This window comes from Oncorhynchus mykiss, chromosome 17, assembly GCF_013265735.2.
Source record: "Oncorhynchus mykiss isolate Arlee chromosome 17, USDA_OmykA_1.1, whole genome shotgun sequence".
Lineage (NCBI taxonomy): Eukaryota > Metazoa > Chordata > Actinopteri > Salmoniformes > Salmonidae > Oncorhynchus > Oncorhynchus mykiss.
In genome coordinates this window covers 55,706,841-55,719,993 of record NC_048581.1, presented here as the reverse complement: position 1 = coordinate 55,719,993, position 13,153 = coordinate 55,706,841, and the positions used below count along the sequence as shown (strand labels likewise).

At 44.6% G+C, this 13,153-nt stretch overlaps 1 protein-coding gene across 6 annotated transcripts in view; it reads right to left on the bottom strand.

Annotated features, from left to right (window-relative positions):
- Positions 1-2,479: 2,479 nt before the first annotated feature.
- cita (citron rho-interacting serine/threonine kinase a) overlaps positions 2,480-13,153 on the bottom strand; it is a 51,671-nt gene continuing 40,997 nt past the window's right edge. For 3 of the 6 annotated variants that reach the window (XM_036950205.1, XM_036950206.1, XM_021568855.2), the window contains 12 exons: positions 12,538-12,707; positions 12,141-12,185; positions 11,377-11,457; positions 11,124-11,259; positions 10,532-10,671; positions 10,105-10,306; positions 9,805-9,933; positions 8,231-8,311; positions 8,015-8,093; positions 7,749-7,919; positions 5,184-5,574; positions 2,480-4,491 (listed from right to left, as the gene is read on the bottom strand). In XM_036950205.1, coding sequence (XP_036806100.1) covers positions 4,468-4,491; positions 5,184-5,574; positions 7,749-7,919; positions 8,015-8,093; positions 8,231-8,311; positions 9,805-9,933; positions 10,105-10,306; positions 10,532-10,671; positions 11,124-11,259; positions 11,377-11,457; positions 12,141-12,185; positions 12,538-12,707 — 1,649 coding nt within the window. In that variant the 3' untranslated portion in view covers positions 2,480-4,467. Of the gene's footprint in view, positions 4,492-5,183; positions 5,575-7,142; positions 7,242-7,748; positions 7,920-8,014; positions 8,094-8,230; positions 8,312-9,804; positions 9,934-10,104; positions 10,307-10,531; positions 10,672-11,123; positions 11,260-11,376; positions 11,458-12,140; positions 12,186-12,537; positions 12,708-13,153 lie in introns of those variants that run through there. The other 3 variants (XM_036950207.1, XM_021568858.2, XM_036950208.1) reach the window with 2 other exon arrangements.

Sequence of the window (13,153 nt, the reverse complement as noted above, 5' to 3'; positions counted from 1 at the left end):
CTGTGTGAGGTAGGGTTGTACTCTACAATTTTCATCATTTTTTTTCTTGAGCAGATGGTCGGGTGGGGGGTGGGGGGGGGGACATAATTAAGCAATAAGGCTGAGGGGGTGTGGTATATGGCCAATATACCATGGCTAAGGGCTGTTCTAAAGCACGATGCAACGTGGAGTGCCTGGATACCGTCCTTAGCTGTTGTATATTGGCCATATACCACAAACCCCTGAGGTGCCTTATTGCTATTATAAACTGGTTACCAACGTAATTACCATATCAAAAATGTTATATAACATATAAATGTTTTGTCATACCCGTGGTATATACGGTCTGATATACCACACCTGTCAGACAATCAGCATTCAGGGCTTGAATCACCAAGTATATAATTACAAATCATTTGTCGACTGCAAATTGACTGCAAGAAGCCCAAACATATATAATGTTTGACTAAAACATTTGTATACGGTCATGTATCTATTATGCATGGGAATACTTGGGAACTGGACTTCTTACATTAAAATCCCTTGGAGCTCATTTCCTGGTGTTTATAGTCTTATAAGTCCAACAATGAAAATAATAAAACATTTAAATAAATGGTTTTGCTCAGAAAACTTGGGTGGCCAAATAAAAGCACCCGCGGGCCGCCCGTTGGGGAACCTTGTTGTAGAGCACAAACCTGCAGGAGTGAGTCACTGCTTTGACATTCGCAGAGACCAACAGGGTGTTGTCCAGAGTCACGCTAAGGTTCTTTGCACTCTAGACAAAACTAGAGGAACTAAGAGCCAGCTGTTGAGTCGTTGTGGTTTTAGCGGAAGCATAGCCCCGATTACCTAGTAGGTTACACCCTTTTCACACCATCATGCTGACCCAAATTGTACTGTGCTGGTTCTGTAATCAGGCCAGCACCGTACAGCTCGCGAAAAAGAGTTTTGGCAGCCAGTAGCCTATCTACCTCTACTAGGCTACTACCACTACCTCTATGCTCTTCAATTTGTTAGATGTGTGTTTATGCCGTCATTACATGTTCATTTGTTTGTCTAAGGCCAATATAACAATAATTTTAAAGATGAAAGCCAGTGTGGACAAATATTAGCTTATTAAGCCATTATTTATAGCCCTGCTGCTGTCAGGGGAGTGTGACTGGCACGCTGGGTTAACAGTGGAGCAAGCCCAGTCACATCTCTCACATGCTTCTATACATATCACTCCTTTACAGAGCCCACGCTTCACTCAAGCGGTCATAGCTAGTTAACTCTCTCTTCACATAAATCTTTCTAACTGTTTTAGAGCATGCAACTTTGTATCATAAGCGAGTCCATTTCACATGTTTAAAAACAGCAGCCAAGGTAGCTGGAAAACCATGTCAATTTGTATTTTTTATGAACAAACTCTTTAACGAGAGACTAGGAAAGGAAGAATGTTCAAAATCATTTGCACCCAGTTTCACGTTCCAAACTCTGCAGCGCAACATTAGCTGGGTTCCAATACTTAAGTGTGACCCTGTTGAGACGGAGAACTGCGCCTTACAATGTGTCAATTAGAGTTCACAAGTCACCCAGTACCACTCCTGTCAGGTTCGGTCATGCCGGCAAGAGAAAATGCTAAAGTGCCAATCAGTGAATAGGGTGTTAGGGCCAGAATCTCCCAACAATGTCTGGGTGGGGGGCTTGTCTATATAAAAGGTCCTGATGTGCTGAAAGCCTTCTTCACCTCGTCATTGTCAATCTTCTCTTTCAGCAAGGTGTTTAACGAGTCAATGTCTAAATAGCATATGTCACTTATGCCATAATCTCTGCCCCTTCACAGCATGGAAGGAGTCTCTAGTAACTTGTTTATTTGAGGTCGTAAAATCAGATAGGTAGCCTGGCGGTTAGAGGTATTGGGCCAATAAGCAAAAAGGTTGGTGGATCGAATGCCTGAGCCGACAAGGCATTTAACGTTAACTTCTCCGGGATCACCGTTGATAATGGCTGATCACCTGGCGGTGACCTCATTCTCTGAGGGCGTCTCAGAGGGAGTGGAATATGCAAAAAACACATTTCCATTTCACACCTGTACAGGTTACTCACATGTACATATAGTAAAACAGGACTGTATAAGCACCCCCTAATTTAGACAATTACAGCTGTCTACATCTAAACTCTAAAGCAACATGTCTGAAGATTACATTTCAAGTTTGACTGCCATTCACTCACCCACACCCCTCAGATGAACAATTGTTCCCGGGCACAGGCAGCTGTCTTTCTCCTCAGAGTTATTCCCAGTTTAAGACACAAATAGCCACTGCTGCTCTACATGCCAGTGGATCCAGAATGGGAAGGCATTGTCACAGTGAGGCTGGGGCAGCTAGTGGATACCAAATGTGCATTGTTACCCTAACACACTGGACATAAACACACAATCTCTTTCTCCCTCTTTCTTACACAATCGCTTTCTCTCTCGCACGATTCCACATAGGCCACACAGGATATACGCCAGCAATTAAACAGTGGTTATGTTTAATATTGTGTGACAAAACTCTACAGGGAAAGCTAGTACATCTTTTGTTAGCATTTGTAAGACATCAATATCTTCATATCGAGCACAGGGCAACATGTTCCTCGTCTAAACGGAATCCTCAAAATGAACATATCTAAAGTTTAGCTCATATCTGTGCATCACTGGTATTTTGCTCCAGCAAAGTTTCTGAAATCTGAAACAGTAGAAGGCTGGACTTATGTAGCAGATGGTAAATTGATAAGCAAGCCTGAAATTAAAATCGATTTAGAACCCTGTTCACTCCCACCCTGATGCGGAGTAAAAACGAAAAATGTCTGCTTCTGTGTGTAGAGGATGTGAGCAAAAGCTTTCTTATTGCACATGTAGGCCAAAATCTGTTCCAAAAGCATTTGCTACGTGACCTTTCAGTGCTACACTGAATTTGGTTGAATATAAATAAATTTAAAAAATGACAGAATTCTTTTTTTTTTTTTTATATCAAGAATAAGTAAATCAAAAGTAAGTAGATATATTAAAGTATAAAGAGTAGGCTTATGTGACTGAAAATACCATATTTGTTCTTGCTGCATGAGAGGTGTTTAGCAGTAGGAAAATGTCGCTCATAATAGCTCAGGAGGATTTGAAAGAAAATGGAAATTGAAGGCTAACTAAAACATGTAGATTTCTTTCTTTAAATCGCTCATGCTACAGTGACGAATCGCATGTAGTTCACTGAAATGAAGTTGAAGATCATAGGATATGTATTTTCCATTCTCATTTAAGTACATCCATGCCTTAAGAATCAGTTAATCAAAGAACATTATTTTATGCACCGATCGATCATAAACAACAATTTCGAGGGTATGTATACACAAGGTAAGGGGAGATTGGGGTAAAAAAAAAAGAGAAATATTCAAGTAGTGGGTTGTAAGCTTAATGATTTCTCAAGCCGCATGTAAGTTTGCTTTTGCGTGTGGAAGTGCATTACACAAGATGGGACCAGGGCAAAATGCTCACTCGATAAAGGACGTTTTTAAAAGAATAATATTCATTTGACATTCAAGAGGACACACAACAATCACTTTTCTCTTTAACAAAAATAGACGTGGCTTTTCCAGCCTTGAGGTTCCCTTTCAGTATCTATAAAAAGTCAGGCTCAGTCTGAAATGGCACCCTAATCTTTAAAGTGTACTACTTTTGACAAAAGCAGTGCACTATATATGGAGTAGGGTGCAATTTCGGACTAAACCTAAGTCTGCCTATTTACAGTGTCAAATAGCATCGTGATGATTTAGAAAGGCCCGAGAGCCAGCTGGTGCTGGGGATTGTAGGTAGCGCAGTTTTAGTGTGTCAGCTGTAGTCATCTAGCTCAGGGATGGACCAATACTAGAGGGCCGCTGTGTGAGTGTAGACTTTATTCCATATCATCTCTAACACACACACCTAATTACACTTGATGAAAATCAAAGACTAGGATTAGTTGATTATTTGAATGAGGTGTGTTAGTGCTGGGCTGTAACAAAAGCCTGCACACACTGCATCCCTAGGAGATGCCCACCACTGATCTAGCTGATATGCACAGGGTGAGAGCAAATCCAGGAGAACATTTCGTTGTGTTTCTAAACTCTGAAGCCTCATCTGTAAGTGCTATTTCCAGGATTTAATTTTGCAGATATTCCAAGCGTTTTTGTCAGTGTTTGTGACAAATGTTATGTTTTGGTCCTTGCTGACTTTAAATGATGGATACTTTTTTTTATTTGTTAATGTATATCAACATTATTATTATTTTTTATTATTTATTCTAGTAAAAACCCATACACATGACATTCAGCTTCGACAGTAGGTCATCAACACTTTAGCTGCTTTTCCTATTGGGCTCTCTAGGTGATGCAGTATTCTGACCCCGCTCCTCTTCCCAAACCCTGGTAAGAACTGAGTGATGTGCTGAGCTGGGGATGTCACTCTTCTAACTGATGTAGCGCTGCTGTCACTCAAACAGATGACTGATCCCACACCTGTACAGAAAGATCAGAGACAAATAGGGTCAGATGATAAGGTTAGTGTTAGGAGATAGGCAAACCCACTATCCAGTATACACTTCCACACTATTCCCCCAGGGGGCTGCAGCAATCTCGTCCATGCGCTGAGCCTGGTTGAATAGCACATCAGGTGCTGCCAATTGAGGTGATCAGTCAGAGTGCCAGCTTGGAGAGCCGTGAGGCTGCTGGTTGGTTTGGTGGCAATGAGGCCTTTCGTTTGGTTTTGAATCTTGTTTGGGCATGCCTGTTTGCACTTTCCTTTTTCGTCACCATCGAAAACAAATAATAATCCGCTTGGACTGGCCGACCAAGAGGTTGAGAGAGACAGAGCTGTACATTCAACACCTAGGCGCATACACTGATTTCTCACATAAATGCACACATTCATTCAGGTTACAGACCGGTTAACTAGGCCTAAGACCCTTAACGAGTGTAACAATATCCATAGGCTAGTTATTGGTTCCGTAACAATATCACTGGAATAGGAACGTCGTATTGAAAAATACATGAGTCAGCATATCCATAGAAACTATAAAAAAAAGACATGGGACCATAGGCCTTTGATCAAAAGTAATGCACCCAATACCACTCAAGTTACGTCCTGTAATGTGGGCAAGGGAAGTACATAGGACTCTGGGAAGTATTCTGTACATAGTCTACTGTCTCACCTTGTTGACCGTGGTGAGGGGCGTGCGACCGGAGCTGGTGTGGAGTCTCTGACGAACTCCAGGCTGCTGCTCCTCGAACCCCCGGCCGGGTGACCTCTCCCTCCTCACGTCCCGGTCCATCAGCTTCCCTGGGGAGCGGTCGAGGCGTAGGCCCCCCCCCATGGCCCTTCCTGGAGATCTGGCCAGACGGGGGTCCATCATCATCCTGCCACTGGGAGACTTCTCCCTCTCCACTGAGTGCGGCGGGCGGCCGGGCGACTTATCGCGGCGGAATTCGGTGCGGGCCTCGCGGTAGCGGCGCGGCGTGCCTGGGTCACTGTGCAACGCGGGGCTGGCCGCCAGGCGCTTGGTGATGTGCTCATTGTAGGAAGGCGGCCCACGCTTGTTGGGGCTGCGGACGGAAAGGGGGTGGAGAGACCCATTGTGGAGATGGAGAGGGCCGGGGACCACATGACAAAGATCACAGGGTCAACATTTTGTTAGACCATCAGAGATGTTGTCTAGAAAGCATTGCATAGTGTACTGCTGTGGTTGTGGGAGGGGAACTATCTGTATGAACAAGAACCGTGGGAGGGGAACTATCTGTATGAACAAGAACTGTGGGAGGGGACCTATCTGTATGAATAAGAACCGTGAGAGGGGCACTATCTGTATGAACAAGAACCGTGAGAGGGGCACTATCTGTATGAACCAAACATTAGGAACACCTTCCTAATATTGAGTTGCAGCCCCCCCCCCCCCCCCACTTGCTCCCAGAACAGCCTTAATTCATCGGCGAATGGACTACAAGGTGTCGAAAGCGGTCCACAGGGACGCTGGCCCATGTTGACTCCAATGCATCCCACAGTTGTGTCAAGTTGGCTGGATGTCCGTTGGGTGGTGGACCATTCTCGATACACACGGGAAACTGTTGAGCGTGGAAAAACCCCCAGCAGCATTGCAGTTCTTGACACAAACCAGTGCACCTGCTACCATACCCCAGTTCAAAGGCACTTAAATCTTTTGTCTTGCCCATTCACCCTCTGAATGGCACACACACACACCCAATTCATGTCTCAATTGTCTCAAGGCTTAAAAAGCTTTTAACTTATCTCCTCCACTTCATCTACACTGATTGAAGTGGATTTAACAAGTGACATCAATAAGGGATCGTAGCTTTCACCTGGATTCACCTAGTCAGTCTATGTCATGGAAGAAGCAGGTGTTCTTAACGTCAGTGTAAATGCATATTAAGCTTATGTCAATCAAAACTATGGCTAGTGTAATACTCTCAATAGCTCTGTAAAATGAAATAATGACTGCAGCGAGCAACGGCTTTGGATGTGGAGAAAGCAATTCTCATTGAAATCCTTGGAGATAATGCAGACAGGTAATTTGTTAGCCACACTCTGTCACAGTAGGAGACTAGAATGAGCAAGTGCAACGGAGAAAAATGAGACATGGCTGACTGCACATTTGGTTCCACCAATGAATAGCGAGCTAAAGAGATTGAGTCATATCGTCACCATGTTAGCTCCAGAAGTCACATCTCCAATTCTATAGCCCACAGAGGATTATGGAATCAATGATATGAAAATTGTAGCTGGTCTTTTTCCATCCGTGACCTGCAGAGGTGGCACACCTACACTTCATTTAGCGTTATAATCAACACTCGTTTTTCAGCCCTAAATTGCACAGAGAGAGTACAACACTTTTCCATGTATGGATAAAGGCTGAATGAGGGTTGACAAATTACATTTGGGATGGCTTTTTCGAATTCGGTCTTTGTACTGTATTTTTGATGAGGAAAAATAGCAATGAACCCTCTCTACTGTCCTTTAAACATCATAAAGGACTATATGGTACGGTGGTCAAATCAGCTAACTCTAAACACACAATCACTGCAATATTATGTACATTAATGCAGGTGCTTGATTGGTTGATATAGGAAGTCTCAGAAAATACAAGAAGTGTCCATACTTTATTTTAAATATTTTATTATAACATCACACAGGGGCCATTTTTAATAAAAATTGCCTGCCTTAGGCTTTGTTACAAATAAAAAATGAAATCTTCCTCCTGCAAAGAACAGAGGCTAGTATTAATCCAGGTCTCAGATGGAACACCATCACCAGATAGTTCCCCAGTTATGTATGCTAACCTATGCCACCTGTTTGCCAAACTATATCAACTGTATGCCAACCTATGCCACCTGTACGCCAACCTATGCCACCTGTACGCCAACCTATGCCACCTGTACGCCAACCTATGCCACCTGTACGCCAACCTATGCCACCTGTACTCCAACCTATATGCCAACCTATGCCACCTGTATGCCAACCCATGCAGCAAGTGTGCCACCTGTGAGAAGCTCCACACCATCACCGTGCACTTCAGTGATTCCTGGTGGAATTTAAACAATGGGCGAAATTAGAGAGAAGGGAAGTCATTCTGAAGTCACACTGTAACCATGACTGCCCCAATCCTGCCTCCACTAACCAGCTCAGCCAACAGAAGGTGCAGTGACAGAATGAAGGATCCCCATTGTTGCTCCAAATCCCAGAAGAAAGAGCCATATTAACGTACCTGCGTCCAGAGCCATTCCTCTGCAGCTCCCCCTCCTGTCCCAGGTTGCCCTTACAGCAGATGACCCGGAGCTTGTTCTGGTAGGACGATGCCAGGTAAATGGCTCCGGAGGAGATGGCTGGGCCCAGGTAGCGCGGGTTGGGGATGTCCAGGTGAGCGTACGAGTGGGCCCTGACCAAGACACAATACCCCCGTTTATTTCTTACAATGTTATGCTAACTAGCTCAGGGTTGCAGTTAAGTAAAGGATCAGTGAGGTGATCTTACCCTAGAGCAGAGTGGCCCTGGACCTCGATCACATCCAACGAGTTGAAGTAGGTCACAAACAGGTAGGGTTCTCTGTAGGCTGATATAGAGAGGAGCACTGTGTTACAAGCCCCAATAATGTCTTATTATAACACTTTACTAGATGGCAATTCTTCAATGCTTTGGTTAGGATCACTCCGAGAGGATGGTTTCCGATGTAAAATGATTTTGACTTACCAAACGAGAGAGGCAGACGGCTCCATTTGATGTCCTCACTTCGACTCCTGCGTCCGTATGCGTCCACAAACACCCCGAACTCTGGATAAGGAATCACCACAATAGAAATACGTGATACTGCTGGTATGCATTGCAAACTATGTGGAAATAAATATAACGGACATTTTGTAGCAGTCATCAGAGCATGGCTACACTACTCAGTCATAGGCACTCTCCCTCCCTCACACACGGACCAGGGTTTCCTTTAAACGGTAAAAAAACAGCTTTTGACCCGGTAAAAAAATTAAAAGCCGATAAAAAAAAAGGAAATAAAGTATTTTTTGCCTATTCATTGATGGAAAAACCAGTCGATGGAAATACATTGGACCGGACATGTGTATCGGCCTATAAGTTCATTTGCATAATTTTGTGGAATTAAATGAGCCGCGTAGTCATTATTTATATTATCACACGCACACAGCCTACAGATACAGAGCCTAGCTTGAGCGGATAATCTGTCAGCGGATGAGCTGTTGCTACAGCTCCTCAAACAGCTAGTTAATTTGTTTCGGGAGTGAAACGTGCTTTTATAAATGTAAGCCCAATCATTGCTTAACAATTATAAAGGCAATCACGTGTTAAAAACAGTTTATGACCATGATTAAAAACAGCTACTCTTTTATTTCTCTACTGGTAACTGAAGCGCGCTTCCTTTCGCCATTCAAGTGCATTGGAAACAGTAAGCAGGCTTCCGCACATCACACATCACACATCACTTTGCAATGAGTTGGAGGCAGTATGCATTTGAAAACATGGTTGAAAATTGAAACTTTTTACCTCATATTGTGAGGCATGTTTTACCTTGCTTCAAAGTAGCCTAGCCAAAATCCGACCATAAAACTTGGAGGCAATTATTTTATTGAGACTTCCATATTCTATTGAAACCAGTAACATATTTCTCTCATGTTGTATTGCTTTTCAAATCAACTTACTTTCATTGTCCAGTAGCCAAAGGCACAATCCTAGTCATTTTAGCAACCAATACGAGTGTTTGCATCTTTAGATCTCCACTCTAAATTGCTAATGGATATTTTAATTTCTATCACATTAAACCACTCACACGTGCAGTGAGCTTGTGTCAGTCGCACAGTCTACTGCCTTGTGTGCACTGTTACGCTTATAACGTGAAAAAATAATAGTTAATCAACATTTCAAGCTAAACATTCTGATCGGTTGGATCAGCCATCAGGTTTTTAATATTTGTTTTATATAGCCTAGGCCAACTGCTGTTCGTTACTCATCTTGTTGTCTGAGGAAAAGTAAATGTGGACAGTTATTCTAACATCTTCAAAGTGCGCATCAGAATTAGGTAGGAATGACACGCCATTGCATCCTCGAGTTGCATGTTCTGTTAAGCTGAAATACCATAATGTAAATGTGATTTCGGTCATTCTAAGCACCTAATCAGGTTATGCAGCCAATGCATATGGGTCCGGTGAATTTCTCAAATATCCGGCACCACATTTTTCCTAACGGAAAGACAAAGGCGCACGCACACGCGTGGCCTATAGAAGTGTGTATGAAACATGTCTGACCGTGGAAGCAGAGCAGGTACTCGTCTTTCTGCGGTGCCTGGGTGACCTGGATGATGGAGATGGGGAAACTGTGGGAGGAGGCCGCAAAGATGGCCGAGGCCAACGTCACATCGTTCTTATCCAGGAACTCTGCAAGAGAGAGGTCCCCACACCAATCAATCAACCAATTATACAACAAATACCCAGGTAATCTCTCTCTGTTTCAGTGTGTTTGGTGCCTAATGAACAACACCCTAGTTATCCCGAGGTAACAGTGTACCTTGAACATGTTGTATCCTGTGTGATGAGTTGCTGACCTACCTTCCAGCACGTACTGCTTCATCTCCATCTCGTAGAACTTGTTGGTGCCGATGATGATGCTGTAGCCTGTGAAATGGATACAGCTGCAGGGCTCTGACGTCTCAATCTCTTTCCTGATGCAGAACTTATTGAGGCTGTCGTTGTAGCGCAGGATGGTGATCTTGTTGGGCATGGCGGCACAGATACACGTGCCATTCTCAATCTGCACAAGGGCCAATAACAACACAGTCGGGAGAACTATCACTCCAGAAATACGGCGTAATCAGTTGTGTCCACAGTTTCGAGGAAGGCACAGACAACATGAAAAGGTGCTTGAATAATTTGCTATGATTGAAACAATGATGATTGAAACAACATTGTTTCGTCCTATTTCGATAAGGTGAAAAATCCACGAAGAAAAGTTAAGAATCGCAAATCGGTGGCTCACCTTGCCAGAGGAGAAGAGGTGGCATCCCTTGACGGTCTCAAAGATGTATGGGCTGAGATCTGGCTGGGCTGGGAGATGGGACTGAGACAGAGACTGCTTCACCTTCTTGATCTCCACCAGACACAGGGCCCGCTCCTCTCCTGGACGGGACATGGTACAGATATCAGAAACAAACACATACAGTACCAACTGCATCCTCCATCCAATATAACACATCTGTGATCAGTTTCAACAGTTATTGCACTATACTAACACGATTCAGAATCGCAGTACTGCTAAACTGCAAGTACTGTAGCGGAGATGGTTCAGTGAACTACACTCACATGCTGAGTAACTTGCCTGTTTATTTAAGCTTTATTTAAGCAGGCGAGCCAGCTAAGGACAAATTCTGAGACCTGAAGACAGATTTTAACTCCCAGAGCCCATGCCTTCTATCAGGCTTTAGCTCGGGGAGCTAACACAAGTCTGTAGGCCCGCAGGCAAGCCGGGTTTGATACTCGCATATACCTGGTATAGGAAATGGGGTCCATTTTTTCAAGACCATGTTTCCAGTAGCTCACGAAGCTAAAGCCTATAATAGTACAATACTGACCAGTAATTATGAGCAGCTTGTCGTGCTCCTTGATAATCTGGATCTGGAAGACGGAGGCCAGGCCGGGGATGTGAGTCAGGCTGTTCTTAATGACGTTCAGGGCATACAGACCCTCCTCAGAGCCAACCAAAACTATCTATGGCGGGGGAGAGAGAAAGCCAATGTGAAACTTTAGGTAACATTTTCCCTGGGTACGTTTCCTGGTTCTGTATGCATAGTGAAGCACAATCCTGCATAAAACTCGCACACGTACCTGGTCGGTGAGGGGCAGGGTACAGTTAATGTCCAGTCGGTCGTCTCCTTCCAGCTTCAGCAGAGAGTTACCCAACAGTTTCTGTCGTCGGAGAGGGAGAGGAACACAGGCCAGGTCAGGGAATCGTGACGTGTAAACCTAACCTTGCATTCTACCAAGACAAAGCCCCCAGTATCTACTAATGTCAACGCAGGACGTTGTGAGGGTCATATAGCCTGCAGGACACAGTGGACGTGACAGAGGCAAGTGGTTTGCAGGGGTTGAAGCAGGCGACGACACGGGGATGGATATGGGCAATTGGGGGTGGGTTTGCAATAAATACAACGATTTTACTTATGTAGCACCGATTCCGATTTCCATACAACATTTCACGCAAGAAAAGAAAAACAGGAAGATATCAAAATGAAAATGGTACACCAGACAAACCAATTGATCGACCAATCCATCGATCAATTGTATCGCAGGGCTGCATGGGCGGGTGTGGCGATTGAGACTCTGGACGTGCACGCACGGCGCCGGCGGACAAAGCTGCACAGCAGTGTTGTCTCACATACATGCGCTGCATGGGTGCTGCATTGTGTGGGTATGTGGCTGCTCTTCAGGGTCGAGAGAGCGGGTGCTTGCACTATATGTGTGACTGACAGGTTGAATGTGTAGCGTGTGTGCATGGGTATGTATACAGTAAGTGTGTTTACTGCATGCTCTGTCAATCAAAGCATACGCTTGGGCCCAAGCATAAGGCAGAGGCTCGTGCAGCTCTTTACCTGGACCAGTGGGGAGAGGTTCTTCTGTCTTTTAGGAACAGCTGTCTACAGTGTGGTCAACAACACCCCAGTGTATTTTACACATACAGCGTGTGTAAAATATGTATTCACGCATAAAATCATTGACAACATCCACAGACACAGACGGTAGAGGGACAACATGCAGACAAAGAGAGAGGGAATGGGGTGGGGAGGGGAGAGAAAGAGATACTATTGAGTGGGAGTACACCCTATTCTCTCGGCAAACACCAAGAAAGTCTTGCTCTCTCATGTTTGAGTGTGGGTTCCATCTGTAAACTAGTAGGAGAACTCCGGCGCAGACCTCGAAAGTAACAACACTTCAAATATCAACCTGACTAGAGATTGAAGACGGCTTTCGAGATATACGTCCACTCACCGCGTCAGCCTCCACCTTGTCCTTGGAGCCCCTGCTGCCGGCTACGACTGACTCCAGGACAGCCACCCAGCGCTGCTTGTCTGGGAAGCTGGGAGCCATGAAGTACAGGGACTGGCCGGGCCAACAGGTGGTGTGTGGGTGAGACTCCAGCTTCAGGATGTACGGGGTGTCTGCACACAGACAGAAGCACAGACAGAAGCACAGACAGAAGCACAGACAGAAGCAAGATACGAGAGTGAAGGGACAGAGACTACAGATCACATTCAAATACAAAACAACAGCGGCAGGCTCAGCAGTTTAGCTACTTGACGACTGTGCAATTACTCCTGCAAAGAGTCATCAGATAGGATCAGTTTAGGTAGTTTTGCACAAGTTAGGATGTAGGGAGAGGTCAGGTGTTCATTAACTTAGTGTGTTCCAGATGGAGTTTTCTGGGAAACAGAAGTTCTACTCTGATCTCCAAGTGCATTAGCCAGGTGGATCCCAGTGCTTGACTTGGGCAGGAGCTCACCGGAGCCGAGTACCGGCACCTCAAATGTTCTACTGCTTGAGCTCCTGTTCCTCTTATAGAACATTAGCTCACACGTATTGTGGCGCTCCTGCACCTAAATATAAA